The sequence below is a fragment of the Callospermophilus lateralis genome, chromosome 6 (assembly GCF_048772815.1).
Source record: "Callospermophilus lateralis isolate mCalLat2 chromosome 6, mCalLat2.hap1, whole genome shotgun sequence".
Lineage (NCBI taxonomy): Eukaryota > Metazoa > Chordata > Mammalia > Rodentia > Sciuridae > Callospermophilus > Callospermophilus lateralis.
Genome location: NC_135310.1, coordinates 100,643,647 through 100,658,037, shown reverse-complemented (window position 1 = coordinate 100,658,037; position 14,391 = coordinate 100,643,647). Strand labels below are relative to the sequence as shown.

The window sequence follows — 14,391 nt, the reverse complement described above, 5'->3', positions numbered from 1 at the left end:
AATCAATTCATCCAGAAGGTACAAAAATTATTTATACAAATGGACCTAATAACTGAAACTCAAACAGACCAAGGAAAAACTAACAGTTTTGGTGAAATAAATAAGCAGTTCAACAATTACAATTGAACTCCACTATTCCACTAACTCTAATGAATAGAAAAAGTAGGCAGAAAATCAAAATGGAATTAGAAGATTGGAACAAGAATATCTATCACTAGACTTAACAAATATCTGCCAAATGTCACCAAAAAGAGTAGAATATACATTTGTCCCAGATGCATATAATGCATGTTTCAAGCAAATCATACGATAGGGCTTCGTAAAACAAGCACTGGTACATGCTAACTGATTAAAATAATAAAAAGTACAAGTTCCTATCACAATAGAATTATATTATAAAATAACCATGAAAAGAAATTTGGGAGCTAAAGATGTAGCTCAATGGTTAGAGCACTTGCTTAGCATATGAAAGGCCCTGGGTTCAATCCCCAGTTCTACCACACATATACACACACACAAAAAAAATGGAAAATTTACATATGTAAGAAAATTAAATGTTATACTTTGAAATAACCAATAGTTAAGAGAAGAAATTATACAAGGAAAACAAGTATTTTGAAATCAATGACAATTAAAACACAATATACCAAATATGTATGTAGAGTTTAGTAAAATATGTACGGAGAGGAAAATTTATATCTATAAGCATCTATTGACTTTCTCACTGAATTCTGCCAAACATTTAAATATTAATACAAATACTTCAAATACTTCACAAACTTTTGAAAATAGAAGACAATAGAACTTATTCCTTTAGATCAAGAGAAAGCATACCCTTCCACTAAAACCAAAGAAAACTACAGTCTAATTAAATATTAACAGAGATGTCAAGTACTCAGCAAAATATTATCAAACTAAATCCAATAATGTATAAAAGGGGTTGCACATGATGACCAAGTGTGATTTAACCTAAAAATGTAAGGTGGGTCTAATATATGAAAATCAATCAATGTAATGCATAATATTAATGGGATAAAGGGAAAAACTCACACAATCATTTCTACAGATACAGTAAAAGCATCTCACAAAATACAACGTTCATGATCAGAGCTCTCAAAAAACTAGGCTAAAAAGAAGTTCTTCAATTTGATAAAGAACAAAAAAGGCTGAATATTGGTATGACAGAAATTATCACCAAATTGACTTATGGAGTCAATACAATCCCTATAAATTTCTAGGTGTCTGCTTTTTTTTTTCCTTTATAAAATAGACAAGCAATTAATACTAAAAATTAATATGTAAATATAATGAACAGAAAATAGCCAAAATGATCTTGTCTAAGAAAAACAAGTTGGGAAATTTACTTCACAATGTGAAATCCTAAGATGGCACTGTAGTAATCAAGACAATAATTTACTACTTACATATAGACAGGCAGATAGCTCCATAGAATAGAATTCACAGTCTACAAGTAAACCTGAGTATTTATGGTCAATTTATTTTTGGCAAGGGTTACAACATAACTCACTGAGGGGAATCAGTCTTGTCAGCAAGTGGTGCTAGGACAACTCACAAAAAAATGGAGTTGGAATCCCCTCACACCATATACAAAATTTAACCTAAATAGAATCATAGGTTGAAATGTAAGAGTAACACTAAAATACTTCTAGAAAAAAAAATAGGTTTCCACCATGCAGTGGCTCAGGCAAGGAATTCTTAAATATGATTCTAAAACCACAAGCATAAAATGACAAATAAATTAGACATCATCAAAATTAAAACTTTTCTGCTTCAAAGTACATCATTAGAAAATGAAAATTAAATCCACAGAATGTCAGAAAATATCTGCAAATCATATATCTGTTAAGAGACTGGTCTCTAGAGTTTATAAAGTATTCTTATGAATGAACAATAAGGAAAAAGTGTGCATAAATTTAAATAAAAATTTCTTCTATTCAAAGGTTTTAATAAAAGATACATGAATGGCTAATAAACTCATGGAAAACTTTTCAACTTTATTAGTTATTAGAGAAATGCAAACCAAACCACAATATCTATGTTTTCATAATCAATGGGACAGCCTCCCAAATTTTAAAGGATAATTTTGGTTTTAAAAATGTGGAGAGATGAGACTCTTTGTACATTGCCATTGCGAATGCAAAATAGGTAGCTACTTAGGAAAACATATTGATAGTTCCCCAAAATTTTAAAGAACTACTATATGACCCACCAATTCAATCCTAGGTATATGGCCAAAAGAACTGAAAACATGTACCCACAAATACTTACACAACAATGTTCACAGCAGTATAAATCATAGTAGCCAAAAGTGGAAATAACCCAAATGTTCATCAATGAATGACTGGATAAACTAATTGTGGTCTATACTCACCACAGTGTATTATTCAGCTATGAAAAGATATGAAGTTCTGACGCAAAACCACAGCATAAGTGATTTTTGAAACATGATACTAAATGAAAGAAGCCAGGTACAAAGATCACATACAATAAAGCTCTTTGCATTTATATGAAGTATTGAGAGTAGACAAATTTATAAAGACAAAATGATTTGTGCTTACCAAGTGTGGCAGAAAGGGACAATGGGGAATGATTACTGATGAGTTTAGAGCTATATTTCAGAATGATGAAAATGTTTTGGAATTAGGTGGTGATGATGTTGTAGTTGTACAACTCAGTAAGTATAGTAATAACTACTTATTTCTACTCCTTAAAACCATAAATTTATGGTATGTTCAACCTGTTTCTAAGAAAGAAAAGGAAAATTGATTTTTTAAATAAAAAATTAAAAAGATGGAGATTTCTCTTTGAAAATTCTGCTAAATAAGTAAGAAGGGAAAAAGAGTTAAATGCAATTTGCTAGTCCAGGTAATAAAAGAGTATAATTGAAAACTACCCAAGGTTTGTCCATGACTGGAGGCTATATCCCTAGAAGTGCAGGAGGTGAGAGAGCCTAGTCAATGGACAATAAACATTAGTTGTCAGAAAGGAGAAAGGAAGTATATTTCTACAAAGAAGAGCTAGTACCCTGAATGACAGTTAAGGTTGGATCAATGAATCTGGAGATGGTCAGGGAACCCAAAAAAGGGTTTGGGGTTAGCTGAGAAGATCAGTTATAGCAATGGCAGTCCATAAGGCTCTTAAAGTGGGTATTTACTGTGAGAATGAAGTTAACAGAGAAGGGACAACAAAAATTGTTATAATCCTTGTTGTTAGAACTTAGCATGTGGATCTTAATTTCAACACAGTAGTGCCAAGTTTTTTATTTTTTTATTGTTTTGTTTTTGTTTCTTTTTTTTTTTTAATTACAAAAAGTCATAGAGTTTAATGAGAAAAAGTCACTGGGGTGTTGGAACACAATCATCCTCAAATGTTGTTGAGTGTGAGGAAGAAGAAAAAGTCCCACTTTCCCTGCCAAACAGAGAAATGTGTGGTTATTGTTTCATATAAGACAGCCAGCAGCTAGCACCTGTCAAGTGTCTGCTGCACTCTGTGCTGATGAAATAGGTAATGAATCAAGGAACAGGGTAAGGACAAAGGAGACTTGAGACTCCTCCTCCTGGTGCAGGCATTTGTTACATGGTAAGAAAAAGTGTCATCCAAATTCTCAAGACCATTCTAGATACAGTTTAACTCTTTGCTTTTTTTTCACTTGTCTTCTTTTTCTAACCCTCAACAGCATTGATTTCTCAGGACCTTTGTTCATGTTTCAAGTTCTATCACTGTAGTGAAACAGCTTTCACTAGAGTCAGCAATGATTCTTAAAGAATAATTTCCTAAAATTTTTCTTGCTTGATACTTTTACAAAATTAAACAATGGTGTTCCACTGCCCATATACTCCCTACCCTGACCCGTCTGTATGTCTTTCTGCATCTCTTTCCTTTAAATGGTTATCCTCTCCTTTCTGGCCATTGAATTATTCTGTATTTGGTCTCATGATAACTCTGCACTTTTTTAGATGTCTCTTTCCCCTGACAACTTCTTAATGTGGTAATCGAAAATGTGAAAATCAGACCAGTCCTCTGGATACACACAATTAATACATACACATAAGTACACACTGTGCTTTTATTATAAGTTTTGAAATCAGATGATATCAGTTCTCCAACTTCGTTCTTTTTTTTAAAAAAAAAAATTTGTATTACAGGTCCTTTACATTTTACACAAAAAAAACTTAAAATCTTTGTTTCAATTGCTACAAAAACCCAAAAGAGTTTGTGGTTTTGAATGGAATTTTTGCATTAAATATATGGATCATTTTTTGAAAAATTAGCATATTGACAATACTAAATCTTCTAGAACATGAATATCTTCATTAATTAGGTCTTCAAACCACATTTAATAGTTTTCAGTGCACATATTTTGTCTGAATTTTATGTATGAATGAAACATCTATATTGTAATTTAATTTTCCATTTGTTTATTACCAGTATAGAGATATAACAATTGATTTTGTGTTCTGTATCTTGCTAAATTCATTTATTAGTTCTGGCATGATTGTGTCCAGATTTTCTTTGTAAGCAATGATTTCTTCCCAATAGAATCAATATGTTTGCCTCTTATTATTTTTCTTGTCTTCTTATACTGGTCGAAAACTCTTGTACAATGTTGAGTAGAAATAGTATAGGAAAACTTCATTACTCATTCCCAGATTTATAAAAATGTACTTATCTTTCATCATTTAGTAGGGTGATAGAAGATTGAAAAAGTTTCCTTTTATTGGTTACTGAGAGTTTTTTAAATCATGAATGGGAAATTTTCAAATTCCCATGTTGAATTTTTCAAGTGCTTTTTTCTATTGAATTTATCATTTCTATACCATTAATATGATAAATTTTATTAACTGATATTTCAAAGTAAAGTCAAAACTACTGATGGAAACATTCCAAGTAAGCAAACTGAATCATTGTATTTACACATTGCTGATTTGATTTGAAAATATGTTTTTAAGGATCTTTGTTTTTCTCTATTCATGAGGGATATTTGATTAGTAGTTTTCCTCAATTATCATTTCTTTGATTATCAAGGTAAGGGCAACCTCATAAAATTTGTTGCACAGTATTATCTTGTCTATGAATTTTGTAAGGAATTCCAAAACATATATGTTATTTATTTTTTCTTGTTGCATAGGATTCATCAATGAATCTATATAGACTTGCAGATTTTTTTTTCAGCTGCACAATCTCAGCTTTGGGTAATCCTTTTTTGGGTACTTTGCCCATTTCATGTAAGTTGGCAAACTTACTGGTTGTTCATAAAAGTCCTTATTCTCTTTTTAATGTCTGTAGCGTTTTCCCTTTACATGTAGCTTCATTCTGGTCACAAATACTTTTTAAGATGGTGTAGTTTCCAAAGTCCATGATTTACATGATATTTCAAATTCATAATGGTGGTAATCCCTCTTTTAGGACATAGTTTCTTGTGAAAGATGATTCATAATGTTTAAAATAGTGCTATAAAAGTGTTGTGTCTGTGAATGTGCTCTCCACAGTTAAAGATTATAGAGCCCTGACCAACATGGCAAGGAAAAGACCTTCCCACAAGAGCAGCCTTTCAAGATTAACCTTTCCTATCTTTTGTATCATTATTACTGTTTCCATGTAACCAAACATGTGTTCAAAATTTTACTGATTCCCATCCCATATCACTTTGCACAAGTTTACAAATGAAAAACTTGCATCGAAATAGAAAAACATGAGTTTTGATGATCTGATTGCAAATTCTGGTTTCATACATTAAAGATAGGGACTTTGATATAATCCTTCTCAGTATCTTCAGTATCTACATGATCAAAACCTATAAAATGAGATTATAATCTAATCTAGTTATGAGTTAAGAATCACTCACAATTATTCATTGTTCCTGAAATTCAGTTAATGTCAGTAACTCCTAATTAATTTTATGCCAGTTTTCTCTGGATATTCAATTTCTTTGTTCAGGTTATCAGTGGAGAAAGGTTATGTGTCCTCAAAATAAGTTGCAAGATTGAGCATATTTTCTGTCCTTTGTTTAGGTTATGATCTGAAAAGAGGCATCACTGATTTTTTTTTTTTTTTTTTTTTTAATGACTGCTGGGACCATAACTGTGCTCCCTGTGGTAGTTTCTCTTCATGGGAACCGTTTCGGATAGTTTCTATAATCATCAGATACAGATTGTTGGTTCTCTCCTTCAGGGGAACACTCAATAATAGAATCACAAAAGTTTAAATGATCTCTCTGAGATCATTTAGAAAATAGTTCAAGACCATTTAGCAGGCACTTTGGGGGCTTTCATGCTAGAGTTCTGGAACTTTCCAGCATCCATTGCTGCTTCATCTCAATTGCTTAAAAAAAAAAAAAATGATGCTTAAAGAGTCACAAAAGAGGAAGGACTTCTCAGCTCCTATCTTCCCATAACCACTGCATGAGAAGACTGAACTGTACCACCACTGTGTGAAAAGGGTAGTCAACATAACAGGACATACAGAGGGAGGAGGAAAATCATTTACTAGATGTTTCCTATTTAAGTTCAGGTTTTCATTAGCATCATGGACTCTTCTTCAAGAGAGAAGATGGTCAAAAGGAGCATCTTTTATTTCTGCTGTGTAGACATCAAAGTAAAATTTTGTTCTCAAATTAAAGATTATCTAACAGACTTTGATCTTGTGGTGTAAAAGCAACAGAATCCATCTAACGTTCATTCTGAGAGACCACAGGGACGCATTGGTCTGTCCTGGCGTGCAGCACAGAGATAAAAGCAACAGCTGAATAATCTTAATAGAAGTTAGACAGCCGTATGGTGTGCTTGTTGGCACATTTTCCTCTTAAAAAAAATTAGGCATGCTGAATTTTATTGTTTTGCTCACTAAACCCTATCAATCTTCATGAGCTTATAATTAAGAAAATATTATACTTGGCAGGACTCCCTGCTATTATCAAATAACTTTGAAAAGAAATGGAAAAGTACAAGTTGTATAACTGTTGTTTCCAATTCTAGCTATTTGAAATGTTAATGTAAGAGCACAAAGGATTCTCAGTATTTTTTTTTGTGTGTGTGTGCATTTTAAATACTTAAAATGAACTGAAAAATTGGTTTTAAACAATTCCATTACTAAAAATTGTAAACAACAGAGAATATTTCTCTCCCCTGGCCCCCACCCCAAAGATTTGTTTTGTCCAAATCTGAGAAACACAAAACCTAACAAAAGCAGTTGATTCTTAAGTCCTCTCTCTCCTTCTGACAGCAGATGGCAGTATTGATGCATGAAAAAAAAAATCCCTTCACATTACTTTTTCCTTTACCTGCTAGGGTTTTCTTTGTACATTTAGTCAAGGGATCTGAATCTAGAATTCCTTGTGGGATGATATGGTTGCCCTTTTCTTAGCATTCTTTCCCCCCACGTTTTGCTTTTCTTTATATAAGAAGTCATATTTTCCATTTACTGTTCTCGGTATGCCTCCACAAAATTATTTTTAATTATTATTATTATTTTTTCCCACCAACATCCATTTGGCATTCGACTAAATGAATGCCAAGAACATATTCAGCCTAGCAAACGCTCTGGAGAAACAGGTGCTCAAACTTCACAGACAGCCAGCGTCTGAGACCCTTTCCTGTGTCTTCTAATGACTTCTCCAAAGTGGAACATTCCTAAACCAAGTACCAATAAAGGATTCCCTTTCCTTTCAGATTCCTGGAACATCATCTGTAGTTCAGAGAAAATGGAAGCCCCTGCAGCCGGTTTCACAGCCCCGAGGACCAGGGCAGCCTACCAAGTCCCGGATTAGTGCTGTGGCGGCTGAAATCAAGCAGATCCGAGCCAGAAGGAAAACAGCGAGGATGTTGATGGTGGTGCTTTTGGTGTTTGCAATTTGTTATCTGCCGATTAGCATCCTCAATGTACTAAAGAGGTAAAGGACATCTACTGTTTGAAAATAAAGTGACTTGATATTTTAATTAAGAACTTTTGTTGTTGTTGTTGTTGGCAAAACCCAAAATCTCCACTTTCTGCCTTGATAGCTTGTCAGGCCAGATAACTCAGTTATGCTGTTGTTACCAGCAGGTAAGGTGAATATCCTTTGAGAGTACATTGACATGTGCTCTTGTTCATGCAGATTCTCAGTTGAATGGCAGACATAAAACAGACCTTTCCTCTAACCTCCTCAAGCTAATTGCTAAGTCTAAGATGCAGAAAAAGTTCTAATGCCAAAAAACAAAACAAAACCAAAAAAAACCTCATTTACAGCTTAAGAGTTTTTTTTTTTTTTTTTTTGATGGGAACAAATGGGTTTTGCAAAACTTTGTTCTCAACGAGTAGGCAATCATGAAAAAATTCTCTCCAAAGGATAAAAAGAGATAAGCTTTTGTTTGAAGCACTAAACAACAACAACAAAAGTAATCAAAACAAATATTATGTGCTGAATGTCTAACCTTAGAAGAGAAAATCCCTTTAAATTACTGAAATAATCTCAAATTGAAGAAAAATTAGCACAACATTTTTCAATGGGGGAAAGTATAGAATTTGTTATGCTGCAGACATGACTACTATTAAGTTCAGATAATGGGTCAATATGACAGGAAAAGTGGTTGCAAAGGCAGTGGTCTACTCTGAACTTCAGGACCAGTCAACTTTATTGGGAATTAGCAAAAATATTGCAAATAGACAGGTCCCAAGGCTATACTAATTCTGTTTATAATAGATTCAAACTTAACCTTGAATTGCTGCTTTTCTTTCCTGCTTCAGAGTCAATATCATATTCCTCACAGCTGGGGACTCTGGAGAGCAGCAGCTTTGGCTGGAAACTGACTAAAGGTGGTAGAACCAGCTCCAAAAATTTCTCATTCTCTTTGGCCCTTGTTTTTGATTGCCTAATGGCTTTTTCAATAGAGAAAAAAATGAAAAATAAACTTTTGTTCAATAATATTATTTACTGCCATCCCAACCTTAAAGGTATAAGATTTTGGGTGGCTTTTCCTTGAGCCATATGCTAGATCATTAAAATTGTTTTGCCTTCGTATCTTTCCATAATCATCCCTTCTTATTTTTCTTGCTCAGAGAAATCCTATACAAATTTATTCTGAACTTTTGCTAGATCTTGTGTTCTGTTCTTAAGAATGTTATAAGAAAATATGCTATGGTCATGGGTGGGTTTCTTACTCTCTTTCTCTCACTCCTTTATTACCCAGTCAAAATTCAACAAAAAGTGGATTTACTGCTCTCTTGGTTGTTCATTTGAATTTCCTATATCTCAGCACTTGTACCTTTTCCTTTCATTATTTCCAAATACTTACTTGTCAGTAATATTTATCTTATACTTCTGAGTTAAATATCATCCTATCCAAGGAAAACAAATAGCTTTCTAAGGAAAAAGTCCAAGTTCAATTTAAAATATTTTCAAGCTTTTGAGTGTTTTCTTTCCCACAAAGTTAAAATGTTTTAAAAAGAATCTTGAAAATCGTTCTTCTCTTTACCACATACATTTTCTTAAAATAGTTAGCTCTAGGTTTGCCCTGCATATTAAATGCTTTTTTCTTTCTCTCTCACATACAAAATATCCTAGCTTCTTTTCCTTGAAACTTAACTTTTTGCCTGATCAGTCAAATCCAACAAATAAGAAGTATTACTTAGAAGAAGTGATTTTTAAATCATAATAGTATGTGAATATCAACACAATATTGTAAAATTGTATTTAGAAACAAAATGAAATAAGAAGGATATATATTCAATTTCTATATTTTTTTTACCATAAAACATTGCATTTGCTGTTTATAGAAAGAAGAGGACCCCCGCCGCCCCTCTGATTTTACTCAGTTTTTGATTTACTTATTGAGCCATGGTGTCTCTGTTCAGGTACTGAGGCTGTTCTAAAGGGACTCTGCTGTCATGAAATTATCAGTGGTAGATACCTGCTCAGAGGACTAGGGGTTAGGCCTCTACCAAGGGCCCTGCTCACCTTTGAATTGATTATCTAAAATGTGCCTCCCAGAATCACTCTGGATTTTCTGTTTTTGTTTCTTTTCCTACAGAGTATTTGGGATGTTTGCCCACACTGAAGACAGAGAGACTGTATATGCTTGGTTTACATTTTCCCACTGGCTTGTATATGCCAATAGTGCTGCAAACCCCATTATTTACAATTTTCTCAGTGGTAAGTTTTCAACTATTTTTTCTATAAACCATAATTCTGAAAGAGGCTGAGGCATTGATAACCAAAAGTTTGGAACAATCTTGAAGTATGTGAAGAGCTTTGTTGCTATTTGAAACAAATTTTCCTCTGACCTGATTTGCTTGAGTGTCTTCTTTTCTGAGAAGAAACACATTACCTCACTCATCAGAGAAAATTATCTAAGTGTTTTGTTTTTTTTTCTGGTGAATTTAGAAAAAGTGTTTAAATAGGAAGAAAGTGAAATTTGTAAGAAATGAATGACATAGAATCTTGTGTGTCATACTTTAAACTTAATGATTCACAATCATATAAAATAATTTTTATCTGTTTATTGTTCCTTTTCCAAAATGTGTGGTCTCACTGACCACAAAAAACTATTGTTCATAATTTACACATAATGTAAGCAACATGCACATACACGCATCTATAAATTATTCACTCTACCTACGTCTATGGAAAAAATATGATTTTAAAAATTATTTTAAATAACTATTGTTTTCTTTCTATTTTACCTGCCTGACTTTTAGAATTTCATTTTCATTGACTACATCTTTGATTGTCTTCTTCTCTAACCTATTAGCTTAATATATGATATTTTTATATGTAAAAGAAACAATTCATTTTATTGCCAAGTCAAAGTCCTGGTATGGGTTTAAGAATGAGTTAGGGAAAACAGCCAATAATTGCTGAAACTTGGGGTATCCTGATGCTTTAACATTCATCTTCTCATGTAAACACTTGGTAACCCAACTGAGGCACAAAGAAAAGAAGTGATGATTTCCAGCACTGTCATTAGCTCTAATAAAGGTGATTGTTTCATTTCACAACTTTCCAGTTGTCCATCAATAATTTTGATCCAGACTTCTAAAGATTTTCCCCCCTTCTATTTTTTCTTCTGATATAAGTTACGAAGCTTATAAATGATTTAATATATTTTTCTAGATATTTTGTTGAACTTTGGTGTGCCATTGGTATCTTCTTTAGAATGAAATTGAGGGAGTCATTTCTGTACAGTTTGGGCAATGCATAACATGGCTTTCATTATTTTTGAATAAAAATAATGTATCTCTGAGTATGCCTCTATAGATGATCATTTTTATTGTAATTATATAGTTAAATACAATTAAATTCATAAATACATGGGGTATGATCTAAAAGGAATGAAACAAACAGTGACCATCACATATAAGAAGTCTCATTGTTATAAGAATCTACCAATAACATTAATTTCCTTTTCCCATTTTTTCCATCTTTGTAAAACATTGCACCTCATTGGTTGGTGGTTTGGCTCAAGGGAGTTCCTCAGTTGGACCTTAAGCGGTATTTGTTGAAACGTTTATGCATAATTCCTTTCTCTTTCATTCTCCCAGGAAAATTTCGGGAGGAATTTAAAGCTGCATTTTCTTGCTGTTGCCTTGGAGCTCACCATCGCCAGGAGGATCGTCTCACCCGGGGAAGGACAAGCACAGAGAGCAGGAAGTCTCTGACCACCCAGATTAGCAACTTTGATAATGTTTCAAAACTCTCAGAGCAAGTTGTGCTCACCAGCATAAGCACACTCCCAGCAGCCAATGGGGCAGGACCACTGCAAAACTGGTAGAATATTTATTCATATGACGAGGATACCTGAGTCAAACTATTCTTTTTTAAAATATCTGTAAAAGAAATTTTATTATCCTAATGATCTGAAGCTAAAATTATTCATTGATTTTTTTTTAAATAACTTATTGCTCTTTGAAAATAAAAAAAGTGAGTTTAAACTAATCTCAACTTTTGACTTCAACATGTTAGAAATTTAACATTACTGAACTTATTTCAGGCTATTTGACTTTTAGCTTCATGTATTTAAACTTGTGTCAATTAAATGTTTGAACATTTCTAATCCTTTTTATAATCCTTTGTTATTTTAATCTCACACATTCAAATTGGCTGTTAAAAATCACCAAGTATTATTCAGTGATTTTCTTTTGGTTACTAAAAGAGATAGCAATTACTAACTCTTGATTAACAACTGCCATATATTAACAACTTCATATTTTTTAAAAAACTCACAAAATACTACCAATACAATGTGACATCTGAAAGAATATATATAAAATAAAATATTACATTAGAAAATGTATAAACTACCTTTCAAAACCACATAAAATAAGTACTATTCAACTTTATTTTCCACTAGTTTACCACTCATTGATGGCAATTTTCTCAGGTTTATAACCTTACTGTTGCAAATATTTCTTCCCCAACATATGACCAGTAAGACAGTATATTAAAATTTTAAAATTGTAGTAACTCCTAATATGTAATAATTTCTGTCTCTTAGGAAAAACTTTAACATTTAAAAATAAGATAAAATCAAGGTGACAGGCAATAGGGAAGAGGTGAGTGCCTTCAAGGGAGCTGTAGTCTAGGCAGGAAGACATGTTGAAGAGCACAAGAGGACACACAACTCAAGGGATGCTACCTGATGTGGCAGCGCTGTGGCACAACTAAAGAGGACAGTCCTCACCAGAAAATGGGCCATACATTTAATCACACTCTCTATGCCAGTGATTTCCACTGGGCTTGTGCTGAGATTCAGGTGGTTAGGAGAAAAGAGAGCCTTGCTCTCAACTCACACATAAACTAAAGGAGTAGAGCATGTGTAGCATAAACAATAGATCTGCAACTCAAAGCACTGAGTACTTTAGATTTGTTCTTCTTCAAAAATCTTCTGATTCAAATAGTCACCTTGAAATTACATTAAAAGTAGAAGAAGTGTTCATGAAACGATGCTCTTCATCTCATTGTATAGCAGCATGTCTTCTGATTGTATTAAAACAAGATATGGACACAATATTTGAGAAAGATTTGGACAGAATATTTTAGAAGATAATTAATATTTTATTATCTCTTTCTTTTTTGCCCTATTCATCATTTTCAGAGAAAAGTAATGCATCCAGAATTGTTTTATAATCTTTTGAAGTTAGGATTCTGTTACTTTGTGCCTTTTCCTACTCAAAGCAAAAACAACCCTTTTATACAGGTTTATGGAACTACATTGCTAAATATCTCCACTATTATCAGTGCAAATAGTGTATTTTGTACATGTGATAATTTTTTGTCTTATGTATGTTGCATGAAAGGAGAGTTGTAATTTTCAGATTGGGATAAAAGTTAGCACTTTAAATAGTTTGAGAAAAATCTCAGATAATTTGGTAACATGCCTTAATAGACAAGTAAAGCTCAGAATAAGAGTGAGTATTTTAAAAACTATTAAACCTAGTTCTTACCATTTAAAGGAGAGAGAGAGATTTAAAAGTGAATGAGGGGGAGAGAGAGACAGAGAGAGAGAGAGAGAGAGAGAGAGAGAGAGAAGAAAACTCAGAGAGGTGGCATTTGTATAACTTATCTGAAATCAGAATTTCTTTGCTCTAAATCAGTGATTCTCAAAGTGTGGTTCCTGAATCAGCATCAGCATCTCCGGGGAACTTACTAAACATGCAAAATCAAAACCTACTGAACCAGAAACCTTGGGGTGGTACCCAGGAATCTATGTGTTAACAAGACCTACAGGTGATTTTCAAGCACCTTAAAATTTGAGAAACACTGCTAAAAATGATACCATTTGCATCAATTTATTAGCCCGTGTGAAATAAAGTCTCTTACTGCACAGGTATCTACAACAGGGACCACCGTCATCACTACTGTCAACCTGGTTGGAGGTCTGAAAGAAGAGGCTGAGTGTCAACGCTGAACCTCACAAGTGTCATCTCACTCAAAGAGATAATGGCTTATAAAACAAGTGCCACTGTGTTATAAGTGTGAAAGAAGACCGGTATCCAGGCACTCATATGCTTAGAGTAACCTGAATGACTTGTGTTTTTAACTAAGACTTTTAAATTCTCAGTTTTATTTATTAAAATTTAAGTTTTGTGAAAGCAGATTGTTTTTAAGAATGATCATTGTCTGGAAGGAAAATCATAAAATAAAGCCAGTATTTAAACTCTGGGAAAGGAAATAATGGACCATGTATGTATCTCTCAACATGTGAACCCTGGAACTTCCTAAGAGAACTGGACTTGTATGGGTACCTTAATAGGACAAATGGTAAAGACACAAGTGTTCCTAAGCCCAATGAATGTGATGAATAAAGGGTCAACTACTTACCTCATTATGTGCTAATGACACAAATGAGAAGATTTGTTATGAAGAATGTGTTGGGCCATTTTATGCTATACAATGAA

The 14,391-nt window shown here is 33.2% G+C and overlaps 1 protein-coding gene across 1 annotated transcript in view; it reads left to right on the top strand.

Annotated features, from left to right (window-relative positions):
• Positions 1-13,875, top strand: part of Hcrtr2 (hypocretin receptor 2) — a 97,074-nt gene extending 83,199 nt beyond the window's left edge. The window contains exons 5-8 of the mRNA XM_076860075.2: positions 7,689-7,909; positions 10,026-10,147; positions 11,536-11,761; positions 13,821-13,875. Coding sequence (XP_076716190.1) covers positions 7,689-7,909; positions 10,026-10,147; positions 11,536-11,761; positions 13,821-13,875 — 624 coding nt within the window. The remainder of the gene's footprint in view (positions 1-7,688; positions 7,910-10,025; positions 10,148-11,535; positions 11,762-13,820) is intronic.
• The last annotated feature ends 516 nt before the right edge of the window (positions 13,876-14,391 follow it).